Here is an 18,475-nt window from a genome sequence, read left to right on the forward strand (position 1 = left end):
GCTTCCTCCCATAATTGGGGCATACCAGGGGTTGTGACACTATATATATATATATATATATATATATATATATATATATATATATATATATATATATATATATATATATATATATATATATATATATACATGTATGTATGTATGTATGTATGATGTATGTATGTATGTATGTTATATTTATGCTGATAAATAAGGGGTTGTGACTTTAAATATATATATGTATGTATGTATGATGTATGTATGTATGTATGTTATATTTATGCTGATAAATAAGGGGTTGTGACTTTATATATATATATATATATATAAAGTCACAACCCCTTATTTATCAGCATAAATATAACATACATACATACATACATCATACATACATACATATATATATTTAAAGTCACAACCCCTTATTTATCAGCATAAATATAACATACATACATACATACATCATACATACATACATACATACATACATACATACATGTATGTATGTATGTATATGTATATATATATATATATATATATATATATATATATAATATATATATATATATATATAATATAATATAATATAATATTATATATATATATATATATATATATATATATATATATATATATATATATATATATATATATATATATATATATATATATATATATATATATATATATATATATATATATATATATATATATCTGCCTAGTATGCCTAGTATGCAATATAGCCCAGGTTCAAATCCCAGTAAGGGTATGGCTAGCTGATGAGAGCTAAATAGCTTGAAATAGATCTATACTAGTCTCCCTTTATTTATTTATCAGCACAAATATATAAAAAAACACAAATATAACAAAGGCAACAGTAAAAATATTGGGTTTCTGTCGTGATGGACTCTTGTGACGAGCCGAATGACAGATGATGGAAGCAGTTAGCTTCCTCCCATAATTGGGGCTTACCAGGGGTTGTAAAAATCTTATATATATATATATATATTCATTCTGCCTGCACATAAGTTGCATTCAAAACTCACTGAAATGAATTAAGTAAGACCAGCCATAGAGCCGTTTAAAATTAATTCAGAATAACATTGAAGGGCATTTTCTTGGAGTAGGCACAGATAAGACATCCACCATAACTGATCATCAGTCACTTCAGCCTGGCAATGTAAGTTTAATTATATTTAACATAGCACAATTGTATTTCATAGTATGACTGCAGCTATATCTATTGCTCCTTCTTCTTATATATGATAAATGCAGAAATAATTTGATCAGGAACATGGTTAAATTAAATTCACTCCAACGATGTATGTTTTATTGGGAGAGTTAGTGGTGTTAAATGTGCCCTACTCTTAAGATGCCATATCACATGTCATATTATCTAGCGGAGAGCCAGTCTACAATAAGATTCAAAAGCTAGGATGAAAGTCAAGGTCACATTTCACAAAGCAGTCTACTAAGTGGATTTGCTCTTGTTACTTTTTTGTCTTGTAATTAGGAGAGACATAGATGCTACTGAAAAACGATGTGGTCTGCAGTTTCAGAGAATAGGCACCATCCCTTCTGGACACCATCAGTCATGGTTGATGCATGTGGTTTTATTTTTTTTAAATGGAATCAAATCAGAAATGTGTGCGTGTATGTGTGAATGTGTGCGTGTGTGCGTGTGTGTATCTTTGTGTGCGTATGCGGGTATGTGTGTGCGTGCAGTGGTGGGTTCCTACTGGTTCGGACCTGTTCAGGTAGTGATTTGCCGGCCTGAGTCACTGGAATCAGCAGCAAACCAACTGCTCCTGAACCAGTTCCTCGGGCGCCAGCAGTGCTGGTGCCATCATGTTTTTCAGTTCTGCACATGCACAGAACAATTTTAATTACACTGCACATGCGCACACCTGAGCGAACCGGCAGTACTGCCTGCCGGAACCCACCTGTGTGTGTGTGCGTGCACACATAGATAGATAGAGAGAGAGACAGAGACAGAGACAGAGAATATGAGAGAGAGAGAGACAGGTAGATATTCTCAAAAAGGCAGGAGGAAAGAGAAAGCAGGGATTGGTCAGTAGGCTCTTGACTAACATGCATTCAGCAAATGTCGTAGGTTGAGGATAATAATAGCTCAACAAACCTTACTAAATCTTAGTAAGTATTTAGTAACTGCTTAGTAACTACTATTGAGCTATTTTTACTATGTAAAAATTCTTGGTTTGTTCAGAGCACCCTCCTTAGATTCATCTCTCTTGCAACCATATTAATGGAGCTCTTTTTGTCCACAGTTTTCACAACTTATTAGGATACTAAGATTTTGTCAAGGGGAATGTAAAATAAAATTAAGAGAAGAATTAGTAGCAGAGACAAAATAATGTGTGGTTTTTAACATTGTATGACTGAGTTTCAAATAGAATTGGGTACAAATAATGAACGTGCAGTTGATAAAATGCACAAACTCTTATTAAAAATTGAAGAAAAACAAGTGAAAGAATGGATAATAAAATGGGCTAAAGTTTTTGGTTATAATACAGGATACAGATGGAACAGTGGAAAAATATGCGGCTGAAAGAATTGAAACACTGTGCTATAATCTTAAAGATAATTTTTATAAATGGATACACTATGGGTATACAGGTAGTCCTCAACGTTTAACAACAATTCAAAGTTATGACTGACCTCAAAAAGAGTAATTATGACCTAGATCGAAGGTACTGATGATTGTTGTCCCCCCGCAATCATGTGACCGAACTTCAGACACTCAGCAACATGGTCACATTTATGGCTATTTGCAGCATCCTGCAGTCATGTGACTACGTTTTACATCCGTTTTACCAAAAACTTGCACTTATTTTCCGCTAAACCATGCCCATAGTGTTCACATGGTTCACTTAATGACCATTGTGTTCACTTAATGACTGCTGCAGCCACTTTATGACCACCACGTTCAATTAATCTTTGCCATAAAAAGGCTCGTAAAATTGGCCAACCCTTTTTATGACCATTACAACATACAACCATAATGATCAGACTCCATTATGGTTGGACGTTGAGGAGTACCCATATATCAGCAGAGTATGTTTTGTGGATATGTAAAATGTTAGAAAATTCTGGATTCAAATACATACACTGCTTCAGAGCATTTCAAAGACTAACATACAATTAATTTTGGGATTGATAGGAAAACAGTTGTAAAAAAGTTATTTTGTTTTTGCGCATGATAATTTAAGCAAGATTATTATATGCACAAGATGGAAAGATTTGGCAGTACCCACACTGGAAGAATGGTTGGTGAAGACAATAAAAGTTGTTGAGATGGCTAAATTGACTTCTTTGATCAGAGAAAAGACAATATTTATTTTTCTTGTTGAATGGAAACCCGTTACAGACTTTTGCTTGAGTCAGAAAAAGTGAAGTTATGTTTTATGGTTTTAATGATTAGAAAGGAAAGTTCAGTGGTGGGTTTTCACATTTTTTACTACTGGTTCGCTCCTGTGCTCTTGTGTCTGTGCACTCTCATGCGCTCAGGCGTGCGTGATGCTTCTGTGCATGCACAGAAGTGTCCGGGTGGGTGGGTGGAGTCTCCTACTGCTGCTACTACCAGTTTACCTGATCTGGGCCCAACATTGGAGCAACCCGCCTCTGGGAAAGTTTATAGAAAAAAAGAGCGTTAGGTTGTAACCATGGAGTAAGAGGTAATTTTTAATTGTACTTATAAAAAAATTGGAAGCTGCTTCTCTGTAACTTTTTTCATTTCAAATTTTCTTCTACTTTTATCCACTTGCTCAAACCATTAGCTTTCTCTTTGATTTCCTTACTTTTTTCCACTTTATATTATAAGTAAATGTATATATTTTAAATATAAATAAAAGGTTTTCCAGGTCCACATCTGGTAACCTAGCTAATTTAAGACAGTTATTTGATACTGGAATAACCATCCTACCAGTGGCTGCTTTTAAAAGGTGAGCTTGAAAAGCCATTACCTTTATATGGGAAGAGATAAGTCACATTGTCTCTCTTAGTGTACTCCCAGCTACTAAAGTCAAAAGCTTGTACTAAACAAGGAACACTAAGTGGCCTTTTATGACATACAGTACAATCCACAGATAGTGGAAGAGCTAATTTTTGTGCTGGCAGCAGTTTTAAATTGATCCAATTCCTTGGTGTGTCCTGGATGCTCCCAAGAGGTTTGTTTACAGCTCATTTTGATATGAGCATTTAGAGATTTATTTACTTTCCCCAGGATCTTACTTCACTTTTTAATTTTATTTTTTAGGAATTGTTTGTGGCCAGACATGCCCATGTATGTGGAGGAATCTCGGCAGGTGAGCTGTGAAATTGCTAATGTAACAATTATTTGTGTGACATTTGAGCTACCAAAAGGTCATGCGCTGCATTTTCAAGATTTTTTTTATATGTTTTATTATCTTTATACTCTGATCCTGTCTCCTGCTTTGGAGTAGTACCTACTGGTAGGTAGCTTCTGCTTACCTACCCTACGGTTGCCTTCCAATAGCCACCAATGTTTCCAAGAAAGAGGGCTTTCATTTCTGGTGAAAGATAAAACAAAAAGTGAAATAATTAATGGGCCACCTCCTAGTCAAACAGCAACAAGATGTGTGGCTAGAGGAATAAACTCTTCTCTTCATGGCCACCTCTTTCAAGAGATAGATCAATACCACAAGAAACACATGAAATCTAATGTTATTTTTTAAAACAGGAAATATAAATGTAATTCTTTACATTTTGAAATGCAAATATTCAATTTTGAAGAAGAGAAATCACACAACCATTCAGGTTATGTGGGAAGAGCACACTGATTAAAAAAGAAAATGCAACAGGCAACAAAATACTCTGAATAGACCACAAATTGGTAGACAACTGCTACTAATAGGATTTATCCATCCCACAGTCCCAGTAAAGAGGCAGGCAGTTACTGTGAAATATTGCCAAGAAAACTCCAGGGATCTGTTCAGGCAGTCACTAGGTCTCAACACTGACACAAAGGCACCGGAAATATTTAGATCCATGCTATAATAGGATTCAAGGCTAACCTTAAAATATACCTTCATAACTTTTAGACAGGGTTAATGAATCTTAGATTTAAGCAGATCAAAAACTCAATATAAATTCCTCATTAGATGTGCTAACTATTTCTACCGAAATAAAATATTCATTTAATAAATGCCCTCTTCCCTCCTGCTTTTCTATTTATCTGAACTTTTCCATAGATTCCTGGACATGTATGAGATGGCACAGCCCACTTATTTTCCAGCGTCTTTCCAAAAGCATATAGCTCATTTTAAAAGAGACAAAACTGTTTTTTTTTTAAATCTTCGGGAAAGGGAGAGGTTGGCGGGAATCTATGTGATGTATTGCATCTGTTTCTCATGAGAACCGATTCTGCTAAGGACACATACAGTATTGAGAAAGTCTGTTGGCTGGCAAGAGAACCACACCCATGATGGTCTTACGAAGTCATTCACTAATGGACACAGAAAAACCACATATCTATCTTTATGCCTAACTGAAGGGGGGGAGGGAGTATAAAAAGTTCAAGCTACATTAAGTAAGACTCCAGAACTTGTCAGGCCTCACCTTGAACGAAACCACTTTTGGTACCAGCCTTGGTGCCAGCATGAAGAAAGTCCTCAATTAGACCTCAATTAGGATGTGAAGATTCTCTCTCACATCTCCAGATAAGATATACACTCAGTGAAAAGATACCTTACAGCAGAGGTCCCCAACCCCCAGTCCATGGACTGACACCGGTTCACAGCATGCCAGCAACCAGGCCATGCAAACAAGCGAAATTCCATCTTTGGGTGCAGGTGGCATGCAAAACCACATCTCCCCCCACCCAATTCATGGAAAAACCTTTCTTCACGGAATTGATCACAGGTGTCCAAAAGCTTGGGGGCCACTGCCTTATAGGAGTAAGCACTGCCTTATAGGAGTAAGTAGATAGTTTAGTAGATAGAAGAGCTGTTCTTACAAGCATCTTGGCCCATATGATTTGGCAGACAAATATCTTGGCTATGTTATTTAGCCAAGGTATTTGTCTGCCAATACAATGAAATTGATCCTTATCTTAAAGTACATAGTGCTAGCGTTTCTGTAATGTTAATATTAATTAGTTTTAAAATGGTCATTTCTTCACTGTCTCTTTTCTGAAATGTACTCCAATAGTTTTGATTAACGAGAAAGTTCTGGGTGTAACTGTCCAACTTCTAGATTTCTCCATACATATTGTCTTTTTTGTGTCTCTTACAATCTGTCAGCCTCCCAAGTAGACCAGACAGGAAACACGACAAGATGAGTTAATTCCACTTTATTGAAAGACCACATTATCAGCAACTTTCAAGTCTGATAGTACAGATCTCCCACTATTTCTTTTACTGCCTGATAAGTTAGAGCAAATTCTTTCTAAGTTTCTTTTTATGTGTATTACTAAGTGGTGGGCCCTTCCCACTTTTATTTTAATTAGTTGTTAATTTATAAAATACATTTATATGGCTGTCCAACTCACATAGGGTTACTTTGGGTGATTTACGTCCTCTGATTATTCCCTAGGCAGCATCTCTTCTCCCCACCCTGCAAGGTCATTTTCACATTACATTATATAATCAGTTACTTCCTCTGTTACTGAATGTGCTATCCTTATGTTTGAGTTACAACTTTTTATTTCCCACAGTCTTCTTTCTTTAGTAAACTTCAAACAAAATGAAACAGCCATGTGGTTCAATGAACGGGAGAAACCCAGCAAAATGGTAATTGGCTGATGACGGTGAAACTTGGACATTGATCCTGTCTTGTCTTTGCTTAATCATTTGACTCATTTGATCTTCTTTTATAATTTGTTTTTATCCTATATATCCTCTTATGCAGGATGGCTTGGCAGTTTGACAGGGACTGACTGACTGACAGCTTAAAACTAAAGGTTAATGTAGGTCAGATAATTTAAAGAAAGAAAAAGAAAAGCTGAAAGCTAGATCAAAGGGGTATAAGATGGATCTAACCTTTTTAATCATTATGGGCATATTTGTCCTGTTGAGAACATGTAATTCTAGAGAAATTAGGCAATTAGAAAATGCTCATTTACTAAAAGGCAAATTGGTGAGGATACATCTCATCACGAGTCTCATCAACTCCAAGGTGATTTTTGTATTTTCAACTTAGCTTTGAAGGGGACAAACCTTCCCAAACAAAATGGTGGATTGATGCTATCCACCATTTTTTATTTTCCAACAACGCCTGTAAACACACATATGGGGCATTCTTTGAAATAATGAGAATGCTTATCCATTGCAATTTTGTTCTTCTTTAAAAAGAAAACAAAATGGTCTTGAAAAGAAGGTTATGGGACAAGGAATGTGGACAAGGGAAAAGTCTGTGGACATACTGAGGTCTGTAGATATTACTTTAAAGGTCCTAATTTAAAATAAACTCCAAGCTGGAAACAGCTCACTAGGTTTTCTCAAACCTGATCTTTACAGTTCAAATAAAGCAGAGTTATTGAAGCAGTTTCAAATAGATTAGAAACCTTCGCTGTAAGAATTTTCACTTTCTGCCTGAGACTAAGATCTAAGCGCATAGCCATATTAAACTGGTGGGGGAGTTGCGTGCTACGATTTATGTGGGGTTTGGATTGCATCTTAATTATATCATGTAAGCTGAATGATAATGCTGCAAATGAATTGTGGAAAGTGATACTTATGTGTTACTCTTGTCCAAATCTCATTTTAAAAATAGTAAGGGAAAAAGCTTTCTTTTTTTGCTATGTGCCTTTGTTAGACTAGATGGAAACAGTCATAAAGCAGAGCTGGGAGGCTCGTTGAGGCGAAAGCCAAAGTTTTCTCCCTATTTCACAGCAGGCCAGATGTTATCTAGGAAAAGTGTTTCAGAGAGGTAGCTAGCTATCAGATCATCTCCCTTAGAAACTCCATCAAAGGCACAGCAATGAACTAAATATTCTTGCAAGCAGAGTAATGGCTCAAATAAACATCCAAACAATTCTTATTGTTAGGGAAGCACTCTAGATATATTCTAAGAACTCTACAGCTTTTCCTCTGTCACCCTGTGACCTATCTAAATCTGACTTTCATTCCCACCCCCCTTCCCTCCTGCCCTTCCAGCTACATCAATAAACTAGCATTTCTAAATCTTGGCAGTTTGAAGATGTGTGGACTTCAACTCTCAGAATTCCCTAGCCAGCCATGCCTATCCCCGACAAGAAAGCCTGTCCCTGAAACCCATCCCTAGGTAGATTTTTTTAAAGTAAAAAAGGGATATAAAGCAATATTTCTGAGTCTCCTCCCACAGAAATGACCTATTTTTCCTTGCCAAGCATTCACTGAGTCTCTCTAGAGAGAAAATCCTCTAATCTTCAATCCGAAGTTGATAAAAGATGAGAGGTTGCCTTCTGCCCATCCACATGTTCAACACTCAGCCTTTTATTGGTGGGATTAGAAATGTCAGATAAGGGAAAGGAGATGCTACACCAGGTAGGGTCTTGGCACGTCCAAATGTTTTCCAGGAAGTGCTAGTAGAAAAGAGCAGTGACCCGGGGTGAAATTCAGCAGGTTCTGGAGAACCAGTAGCGGAAATTTTGAGTAGTTCAGAGAACTTGCAAATACCGCCTCTGGCTGGCCCCAGAGTGTGGTGAGAATGGAGGTTTTGCAGTATCCTTCCCTTGCCACGCCCATCAAGCCACACCCACAGAACCGGTAGTAAAAAAAAAATGAATTTCACAACTGACAGTGACCTCAGTCAAAGCAAGCTGTACCTAGTGCCCTAGTTGCTTATTTAAAGTGTGGAGAGGGGGCTGGGATGGGACCAAGAACGGAGAAGATAGTTTCTTGACTTACTTCACTGAGAAATGGAAGATTCGACAATGGCTAGTCAGTCTGGTGAAGTGATTAAGGAATCAGGCTAGAAACCAGGAGACTGTGAGTTCTAGTCCCACCTTAGGCATGAAACCAACTGGACCTTGGCCTAGTCACTTTCTCTCACCTCTAGGAAGAATCTTGTCAAGAAACCTGCAAGGACTTTTTCAGACATGATTGAATGGAAGGTGCGGGAGAGGTAAAAGCGATGCAAGACGCTGCCAGGGAAGAGAACCCTAATAAGCAAGAAAGAATCCTAATTAAAGAGAAAGGTTAACTTGCTATACAGATAAATCTACAAACATATTCTCTTCTGTTTATACTATTCCGGGTTTCCTATGGGGGCATTTTTGCCTTTTCCCAGCCCTGCTGAAGCCTGAAGAGTACTTCCGGGGGTTGGGGGAAGGCGAAACTGCCTCCTTTTTTGCAAAAAATGGCCCATTTCTTTTGCAAAAATGGGATGTGGGGGTGGGGTTTCGGGAGGCCAAAAGACACACCAACATTTCCACGCTCTTTTATGAGGGAGAAAGGTGCATCTTATACTCCGAAAAATACGGTGTATATATAGTGAGGATATCTAAAGTGCCTCCTTCAGCAATTTGCATTCTTCAGCAAAGGACCTGTGATATATCCCATCACACAAAAAGTATAAATTGATTTGTCTGTGAGACATGGTTACTTCTGTCTCACTTTAGTAGCAGGTGCTAGGTGAAAAGCCTTGTGCAGGAGGTTGGATTGGCACCAGTTGACTGAACGTTTAATAGGCAATAGAATAGGCAATATTTGGCTGTGCTGTTTACAGCATTAGTCTTGCTTTCACACTGGTTACAAAGAAGGTTCCATGCCTTTTTTATTTTGCTTCAGAGATGATATTCTATTACTGTAATCTTGTTTTAAGCTACATATTGCTGTGGAGTTTTGGTAAGTAGAAAAGCATTTTGAGCATATTCTATAACATCCTTCTTCCACATGGAACTCTCTAGATGTGTTGGGCTACCTAATCCCACAGTTCCAGTTAGCATAGCCTTTGGTATTTTCCCCATCTTTCTCTTGGTTCATATTTTGTATTTTTTGTATTATACACATCATTTGTTCCATGCATATTTTCAAGAAGAGTTTTGCAATATTTGTGCAGCTGCCTGTTGAACAGAGGAAAAAAAAGAACCTTACCGATGGAGTAGAATAAAACATGCTGTGGCTTGTCCTGAATGTCATAAAAGTCACCAAGAACTTATACCTTTTGGCACAGCCGGACATGAAGATATAAACACTGCTTCCTGCACTCTTACTTTTAAATATGCTCTTACCTACTTCAGTCCCAAGTCAGCAAAATTCTTTTATGACTTCATCAATGACAATTTCACAAGCTTCAAAAAGGCTGGGCAAGATCCAGCTTAGGGAGCAGGGGATAATGTGCCACATTCAGGAGGCCTAAAGCTGGATTTCTGGCCTGAAAATGTCTCTTTGGGGGGGTTGTTGTTGTTTTAATTACTACTATAGAATAGGCAAAGGCAGAATGTCAACAGCATTGTCTTAATCGGACATGGAGAACCCTTTGATACCAAGTAGGTACTATCATTGCCTTTCTATGTAAGCATGCCCCATAGAGGTAACAAATGTTCTTCTCCTGAGGTGAAATGAAGAGGTCCTAGCGCAACGGACAAAAATAAATACAAAAGTGAATATTTTGATTCAGCAGATCATTAAGCTAGTCTTCCTGGCTCCATTCGTCGTCTTTCTTCCCAGCACCAGCCCTGCTATGTCTCATCTTCCTGGAAGGATAGGTTTCCCTGGGGGATGGGAAAACCCTGTTTTCTCTCACAGAGGCTTCTGACATAAAACACAAATCTATTTGGGCAAAACATTTCAGTCCTGTGCTTTGCTATAAAAGCTTTCCGAGTGGTTCTCCAGAATGAATTTTTAAAAAAATCCTCGCTCTGAAATGTGCAATCTGAGAGATGCAAAAAAGAAAAAAAAGAAGTGAGAGAGAGAAAACAGTAAACCTGAACCCAGCCACTGCTACAAAATCCTAATAAAGACACTGGGATGGAAAAAAGTCCAGGTAGAGGAGAAGTCCACACCATTGGTCCCTCAGCAATGCTGATGCTATGGCCTTGCCTCTTAGCTCTCTCTCTTTCTGCTCTGCAGCCTGATGAAAAGCCACATTGATGGTGGGATAGTCCTTGGCTCCCCAAGGACAGATGGAGTTAGTTGGCATGATGCAATAGCTAGAGGGCTGGGTTGGAAGACCACCCCAGCTACCATTGACAATATGGCATTTTTCACTGCGTAGAATGTCTTCTACCCCCATATGATTCCCTTTCCCTGTTGGTATTGGAGCCTGCCAGTGGCCAGCACAGCTAGCAGCAGATTTGGACAGTGAAAAGGTTGGGGAGGAACATGGGCCAGTCCTGGAGTCTGGGGAAGGCTCTGATGAGGGCTCTGTGTTGAAGGCAAAAAGGGGGCAAGAGCCAATGCCAGTTATCAGCTGCCTTCAGAGTCAGACATCAGTGAGGCAGATGAACAGTTGGAGCCTGTTCCTAGTGTGCGCATGCACAGAATTGCCAGACGAAGGGAGCAGCTAAAGAACAGGGCTTGACTTGAGAGTAAGGCCACAAGTGGACGATGATTGGCCCCTCCCCGAGGAAATAAAAGAGGAGCGAAAGGGGAGTGGGGTTTGCAGGAGACAATTAGTTCACTTAATTGGTTTGTGACACTCTGAGATTCCTTGCCAATTTTTGCAGATATCAGCCTATCAGCTCTCCAAGCCAGATAAGGCCTGTGACTGTAAATCCTCCCTTGAAGGACTTTGCTGGATGTGAATGAGCAGAATTCACAGTAAAATAACAAAAGAGGTTTTTGTCAGGACAAGGAGTCCATCTGTTACTTCCTGCTCCGCCCTCAGGTGCTTTGGAGAACAGGTTGACCCCATCTTATCTGTGACAGCCCCTCAAACATTGAAAGCTGCTATCACATCAACCCCAGTCCTTCATTAGTCTAGACATGCCCAATTCCTGAAATCATTCTTTGTGTTCTATCTTCCAGCCCTCCAGTTTTGTCTGTTGCTCCATCAATAGCAGAGCACTATGTATTTCAGTGTTACTGAAGGGTTTGCTAAATATTTTTATTTTGGAGTTAATACAAAGTCTTGATTTGAGCAAGAATACACTTAGGACAAAGTATATTCAGAGGTTCTCACCAGTTCTGGAGAACTGGTAGTGGAAATTTTCAGTAGTTTGGAGAACCAGTAAATACCACCTCTGATTGTCCCCACCTCCATCTATTGTCTGCTTCCCGAATCCCAGCTAATTGGGAGGAAATGGGGATTTTGCAGTAACTTTCCCCTAAGTTGGTAGAAAATGAAGATTTTACAGTATCCTTCCCCTGCCATGCCCTCCAAGCCACGCCCACAGAACCAGTAGTAAAAAAATTTGAATCCCACCACTGAGTATATTGGACCTGAAATGAATCTTTGCACTGTATCTATATATTTGTATATGATTGTGAGTTGAAGTTGAGGATAGTGGCTGATGAACATAGGCATAGATGGGAGGGATTTAATTTGGTCAAAACTGCTTGAAATCTATTTTACTGTTGAGATTCTATGTTTCCACCAGGCCGTCTACAAGGCAGACAGTATCACTGGAGCCAAGTGTTCACCGATAGTCCTTGACTTACAACAGTCCATTTAATGACTATTCAAAAATTACAACGGTACTGAAAAAAGTGACTTATGACCACTTTTCACACTTAACAACTGTTGCAGCATCCCCATGGTCACATGATCAAAATTCAGACGCTTCTCAACTGACTCATATTTACGAGGGTTGCAGTGTCCCGGAGTCATGTGATCACCTTTGGCAACATTCTGACAAGCAAAATCAATGGGGAAGCCAGATTCACTTAACAACTAGCTGGGTTTCCAACTGAACATCTGCAGTGATTTGCTTAACAACTGTTTCAAGGAAGGTCATAAAATGGAGCAAAACTCACATAACAAATGTCTCATTTAGCAACAGATACGTTGGGCACAGTTGTGCTTGTACTTTGAGGGCTACCTGTACTATGTTTCGTTTTTTCAGTGTCATCTTGTTGCAAATTCTTCCTCCTCATTCTTGATATCAAATCAACTTAAACATTATATTGGAATAAGAATTTGAAACACGAGAGAGGAAATAGGAGTATTTTAAGGGCAAAGGGTGAGCAAATATGGACCTCAATTATCTAGCCAAATTATCATTTTGATATATCTGTGCTCACCTATTATTTTTGTTGCCCTCTCACAGTTTTAAAACATGTATGATACCTAGGTCATTTTCGCTACTTTTCTATTCTTTGGTATTTCACCTGTCTTTCTTTCATTTCCAGTCCTCTGTTAAGCTTTCTATTTGGATTAGAGCTGTACAAATCTCTTGGCTAAGCAGTCTGATGAATCAATATGTTACACCTTAAACTGGCTTGTTTGGTTTTGGCTTATGTGTTGTATGAGTCCAAACACTGTTATTCTGTATCCCGCAGAGAGGATAAAAGTCTCTGAACTGCGTACAGATTGGCAATGCATTAAATTATATTTTGGTTCTAAATGTAAATTAAACATTTGGCTATGGAACTGGAGCAGACATGTATGAGTGTTAGTGATTCCTTAAAACATACATTTTTCTATACAATGTGTAGTGTTATGATGAGTATAATTGGATATGAATATTGAATGGTACCCATGTAAGGAAGATTAGCAATCCCTTTGGATTATACATAAAAGTTAATAATAATAATAATTAAAAAAAACTTAGAAACAATTAACGTTTTGATTATTAGGGAGGAAATGTTATGATACAGGATATAGTCAAATAAAGGAGGGATAAGAGTAACAACGTATATATAGATATGGGTATAACATAAGGAAACTGGATGTAAACTTTAAACAGTGATTTGGAAAGAAGGATTAGAAAACTTTGTTATTAAATATTATGGATGTTTAGCTAGAATAGGACATAAGGATTTAGTGTTAGTGGAGGATTTTAGAAATAGTAATTGAAAGGCCAGTATGTGGTTATGTATTAAATTTTGGTATATTTTATGATGAAGGACACTTAAACAATTACAGTCAAATGAAAATGGAGATATAATGATGGTGACATGTATAAATATTTGAGTTAAAATACTTAAGTTAATATGAATTATGTTTTTTGACTGTGGAAGAGATGCACGAAAGTCTTTTTGTAACAAACTGATACACTTTCTATAGCATGTAAAGAAGGATGATGTATTTGTTTTAAATGAAAAATTTTAAAAAATTAAAAAACCATACATTTTTCTAGGGTTGCGCACCTACTGTGGGAGCCCAGAAAAAGATGCTGTTTCTAGGAAGGCAACAGTACCTGTAGTGATTACTCAGAAGTCCTTTTGAGTATTTAGACCTGAAGTACAGCTCATTTCTAAATTTAAACCCAAAGCAGGTACTCCTCCCATTTCCTAATTGTTGCCAGTTGCCTCCAGTTTTTATTCTATACTTTAGTCAGCAATTTTAGGCTCTGGACACATTTGGGCTACCTATTGCAATGATACATATTGTGTACATCAAGATCTGGCTCCGGTAAGATTAATGGCTTTCTCTCTGTGTGTCTATTTCCTTGCAGAGTTCCTGCTGGGGACTGTGTGGCAGGATGGCAGCTGCAGAACCTTTGACTGCTTTCTCCCGTTGGTACCTATATGCCATTCATGGCTACTTCTGCGAGGTGATGTTCACAGCTGCTTGGGAGTTTGTAGTCAACTTTAACTGGAAGTTCCCAGGTGTCACCAGTGTATGGGCACTCTTCATCTATGGGACATCCATCCTCATTGTAGAAAAGATGTATCTGTACCTGAAGGATAAGTGTAACATACTAGTGCGCTGCCTGATTTACACTCTATGGACGTATCTTTGGGAGTTCACAACTGGCTTCATTCTGCGCCAGTTTAATGCCTGCCCATGGGACTATTCACAGTTTGACTTGAACTTCATGGGCCTCATAACCCTGGAGTATGCCATCCCATGGTTCTGTGCAGCATTTATCATGGAACAGCTAGTCATCAGGAACACCCTGCGTTTGCGTTTTGATGAGAATGCTGAACCAGGTGTACCCACGTCTGTTGCAACCTTGGCCAATGGTCATGTGAAAACTAACTGAATTGTACTTTAGACTACACTAAGACTAAGCAATCTCTCCTGCCCCTTCATTAGAGACTTGGGATGATGGCCTCAACAGCAAAACTCCTGTTTCCTTTATGATAAACAAACCTCCTTGGTTTGGAGGTATGCATGAAAAAGTGGAATCAGTAGGTTTTCTATGAATTTTATTCTCTTTCTCTCTCTTGGTTCCTTTTTTTTTAAAAAAACCTGCAAGTATCATTGTCAACTACCTGTTGACTAGATAGTTTGACTTATAACTTACTCAGAAAACAGTTCTGTGATCAGTACTTTATTCTATCTGGGTTAGAAAAAACAAAAGGCTGGCCCAAATTGTTCAAATAACATTAGTAGGCACAGATCTCCCCAGTTGACTTAGTGATTGGCTTATATTTCATTCAGGTGCTTGCTTGCAACCAATACCTCCCATGGGACCTGAGATGCTGCAGAGTCAAGGAAAAACCAATTCCTATTGAAAAAGCCCAACAAAATGGCAGACTACTATGGAGATAGAACTTGCCCTGTTGTGTGCTTTTCTTAAAGCTTTTTTAAGTTGCACCACAGTGTATATTATTATGGTGCTGGACATCCTGCTGACTTTCTATAAAATTATTACTTTTTGAATCACCCATTCTGACGCTCACTAGAGAGTTTGTTTGCCACTCTCATGTACCTATTTTTTAAATAAAGAACTATTTTGCTGGATAAAGTCAATCATTGCTGTACAACCTGCATTATAGATATGTAGGCAAAAGTAGGAGAAAAATGGCTAAAAGTCATCCCTACCTCCTCCTCCTCCTTCTCCTCACACTTTCTGGTGGAACTCAACAGGAGGGCTGATTCTTGCTAACTTTCATTGTGACTGTTTACACATCATCCAAATCTTCTCTGGCTTCCTCTATGGGGAATTTTCTAGTCTCAGAAATCCAAGTGTCTAAAAAAATGGACTACTGACATCACATTGAAATCTTTCTTTGATGCCTGGATTCATTGGGAGTTGGAATCCTGCAGGACAGACTCTTGAAAGGCCCGTGGTCTTTTTTGTATTGATCTTCTCAGCGCTGGTGTTCTCAATGTACAAATGGCACAATTAGCAGTGCGGCAGTATCTCTTTATAAAGCTATTTATGAGCAACTGTTGATGGTATATCACTGTTGGCTGGGGAGGAATTTTGAAGGATCAGCCTTCAAGATGGTCCAAGTGAGTGGAAAAAATAACCCCAAAGGGCTGCAGATATTCTGAAGTCTGGGACCAAAGTGAATGTCCCAAGAGAAATATGGGATAGGAAGGGGCGGTTAAAGAAGAAATAGCCATGAACAAGAAGGGATTCTTTCTGCAACCAGCAAAAGAATCTGTTCTTTAGGTGCATAGAATGAAAGAGAAATTTAAAAAAGGGAAGGAAGTCACTTGAACTAAATACATCCAATAGCTTTAAGAAGATATGCTATCACTAGGCTTCTTGGACCAGGAAGAAGTCCAGATATCATTTGCATAGAATGGAGTACACTGAGACAGAATTGCACCAGCAATGGAATGGGCTTGTACTTTTGTGGTGGCAACACTTCTTTTATTTAAAATGAGGCTGTCTTCTTGTTTGGTAAACAACTGTTAATTTTTAACTACCTGGCAGTTATTGTATTTCGGATCTCCTTGCCTGATAGGTTAGGACCACCGTTTGAGGAACTCTCTGCCCCCAGTTTCCACTGCCAGGGAACTCTGGGATTTCTACTTGTAACCCACCTGATGGCAATAGATTTGGTAAGGTTGAGTTCTGTTCTAGGAACAACAAAATGGGCAAGCTGCTACCCTGAGTAAAAGCTGGGTGGTCTTGATTAAGAACGAAGCTAATATTAACTTGATTGATATATTCAGAGTGTGATTATTTTATTTCTTTACATTTCCCCACAGACCTGATATCCATTGCTGGTAGTGGATGAACAGGAATATTAGCAGTGGAAGTATTCCCAGGTCTACCCTACTGTATTTATTCTCCTGACACATTTAACAGGATTAAACTTTGTAATTTATATATACACCTTCTTATAATTCTTCCTTTTTTATTTTTATTCGCTTTTGATCGAAACTATGTTTCAGGGAAAGGAGGGACCATGAAGAGGAGAAACCTCTATTATTAGCCCTGTAACAGTGGCTATCTATACTAAAAAAAAAAATAAGAAGGTGGAGTGAATCATATTTGTTTTACACCTGGCAGGAAATGGGCTACACTTGCACTTTCTGTAACCATCATCTGTGACGCCTTGGAAAAGGCTAAAGACCTTCAGTCTTGCCATTACTTGAAGATATGAATTCTTGGTTCACTTGAACTCCTTGAAATCATGCTACAGGGGTTAGTAAATTGATGAGAATGATGTTATCCATTCAGTCGTGTCTGTCTCTTGCATTACAAATGCACTAAATGAAGGTTAAAGGTAGTAAAATTACTGACTACAAAGGAGTTGGATTTTTTGCTGGTAATACCATTTCCTTGCATTTGACGATGCTGTAATATAATTCCATATTCTTTAGAGATTAGAGACTATAATCTGATTCTAAATGACCTGATGTTTCAGAGTGGGTGAATAATTATGACATTCTGCAAACCTGTTGCATTTTCCTCTGTCACATCAGCACCTTCTAAAACTTACTTTATGTCATTTTCTTTGTGCACAAGTGTATCCATGCACAAACACAGAAAATCTGTATGCCAGAAACTAGGCTGAGCTATAATTATTAATATTGTTGGTGCAGAAATCTTGAACCTGGTGTGTTTGAGATGCATTGGACAAATCCCCAGGCAGTATGTCTGGAGGCACCAGGTCAGGGAATATTCAACATCCATCAGATAATTCATTGATTGGGTAAATTTCCTTTAATTCAATGCCAAATTCTCTCCAGGTTATCCTATTAGCCAGACTGTGCAAATCTCATTTCTGGTCTGGAGAAAATCAACTTACTGTCAGCCAGAGATTTTTCATTTTTTATTTTATTTGTTACTTTTCTTTTTTTCTCAGTTCAAATGGATGTGAGGGTGGTGGGAAAAGAACCAAACTACTGATGTTTTATTACTGAATTATAGATGGCAGTTATATTATTGATAATAATCGCCAAAAGGCAGTGGAGGATGCACTGGCATCTGAAATGCATAATAATGAAATAACGCACTTAAATTTTTGCTTGTATGCGTATCCTCCTCCATAAATTAAAATTGCCTGTTTAAATTCACCAGCAATAAAAAAAAAAACTTGTGGTTTGTTCATTTTGCCCTCTGTCACTTATAAAATGGCTTGTGATTTAAACTCTGAAAAATTGAGATGGACAGAGAATGTCTGTAGGTGATGAACTTTCTTATGCACACCCCAAATTCAAAAGCATGTCATCTTTTAAAAGGATAGAGGACCCAACAGTCTATTTAGTATCCATATTTTGTTAGACAGCTGTCCTGCCC

General features: G+C 38.2%; 1 protein-coding gene across 11 annotated transcripts in view; it reads left to right on the forward strand.

The window, feature by feature from the left end:
* Window positions 1-15,664, forward strand: part of TMEM229B (transmembrane protein 229B) — a 56,391-nt gene extending 40,727 nt beyond the window's left edge. For 5 of the 11 annotated variants that reach the window (XM_087721272.1, XM_087721286.1, XM_087721288.1 and 2 more), the window contains exons 2-4: window positions 4,256-4,304; window positions 6,674-6,749; window positions 14,501-15,664. In XM_087721272.1, the coding sequence (XP_087577398.1) occupies window positions 4,285-4,304; window positions 6,674-6,749; window positions 14,501-15,031 (627 nt within the window). In that variant the 5' untranslated portion in view covers window positions 4,256-4,284 and the 3' untranslated portion in view covers window positions 15,032-15,664. Of the gene's footprint in view, window positions 1-4,255; window positions 4,305-6,673; window positions 6,750-9,358; window positions 10,430-11,198; window positions 14,321-14,500 lie in introns of those variants that run through there. The other 6 variants (XM_087721297.1, XM_087721305.1, XM_087721313.1 and 3 more) reach the window with 3 other exon arrangements.
* The last annotated feature ends 2,811 nt before the right edge of the window (window positions 15,665-18,475 follow it).

This window comes from Thamnophis sirtalis, unplaced genomic scaffold, assembly GCF_051295495.1.
Source record: "Thamnophis sirtalis isolate CommonGarterSnake01/CBP01778 unplaced genomic scaffold, rThaSir2_p1.2 scaffold_1, whole genome shotgun sequence".
Classification (NCBI taxonomy): Eukaryota; Metazoa; Chordata; class Lepidosauria; order Squamata; family Natricidae; genus Thamnophis; species Thamnophis sirtalis.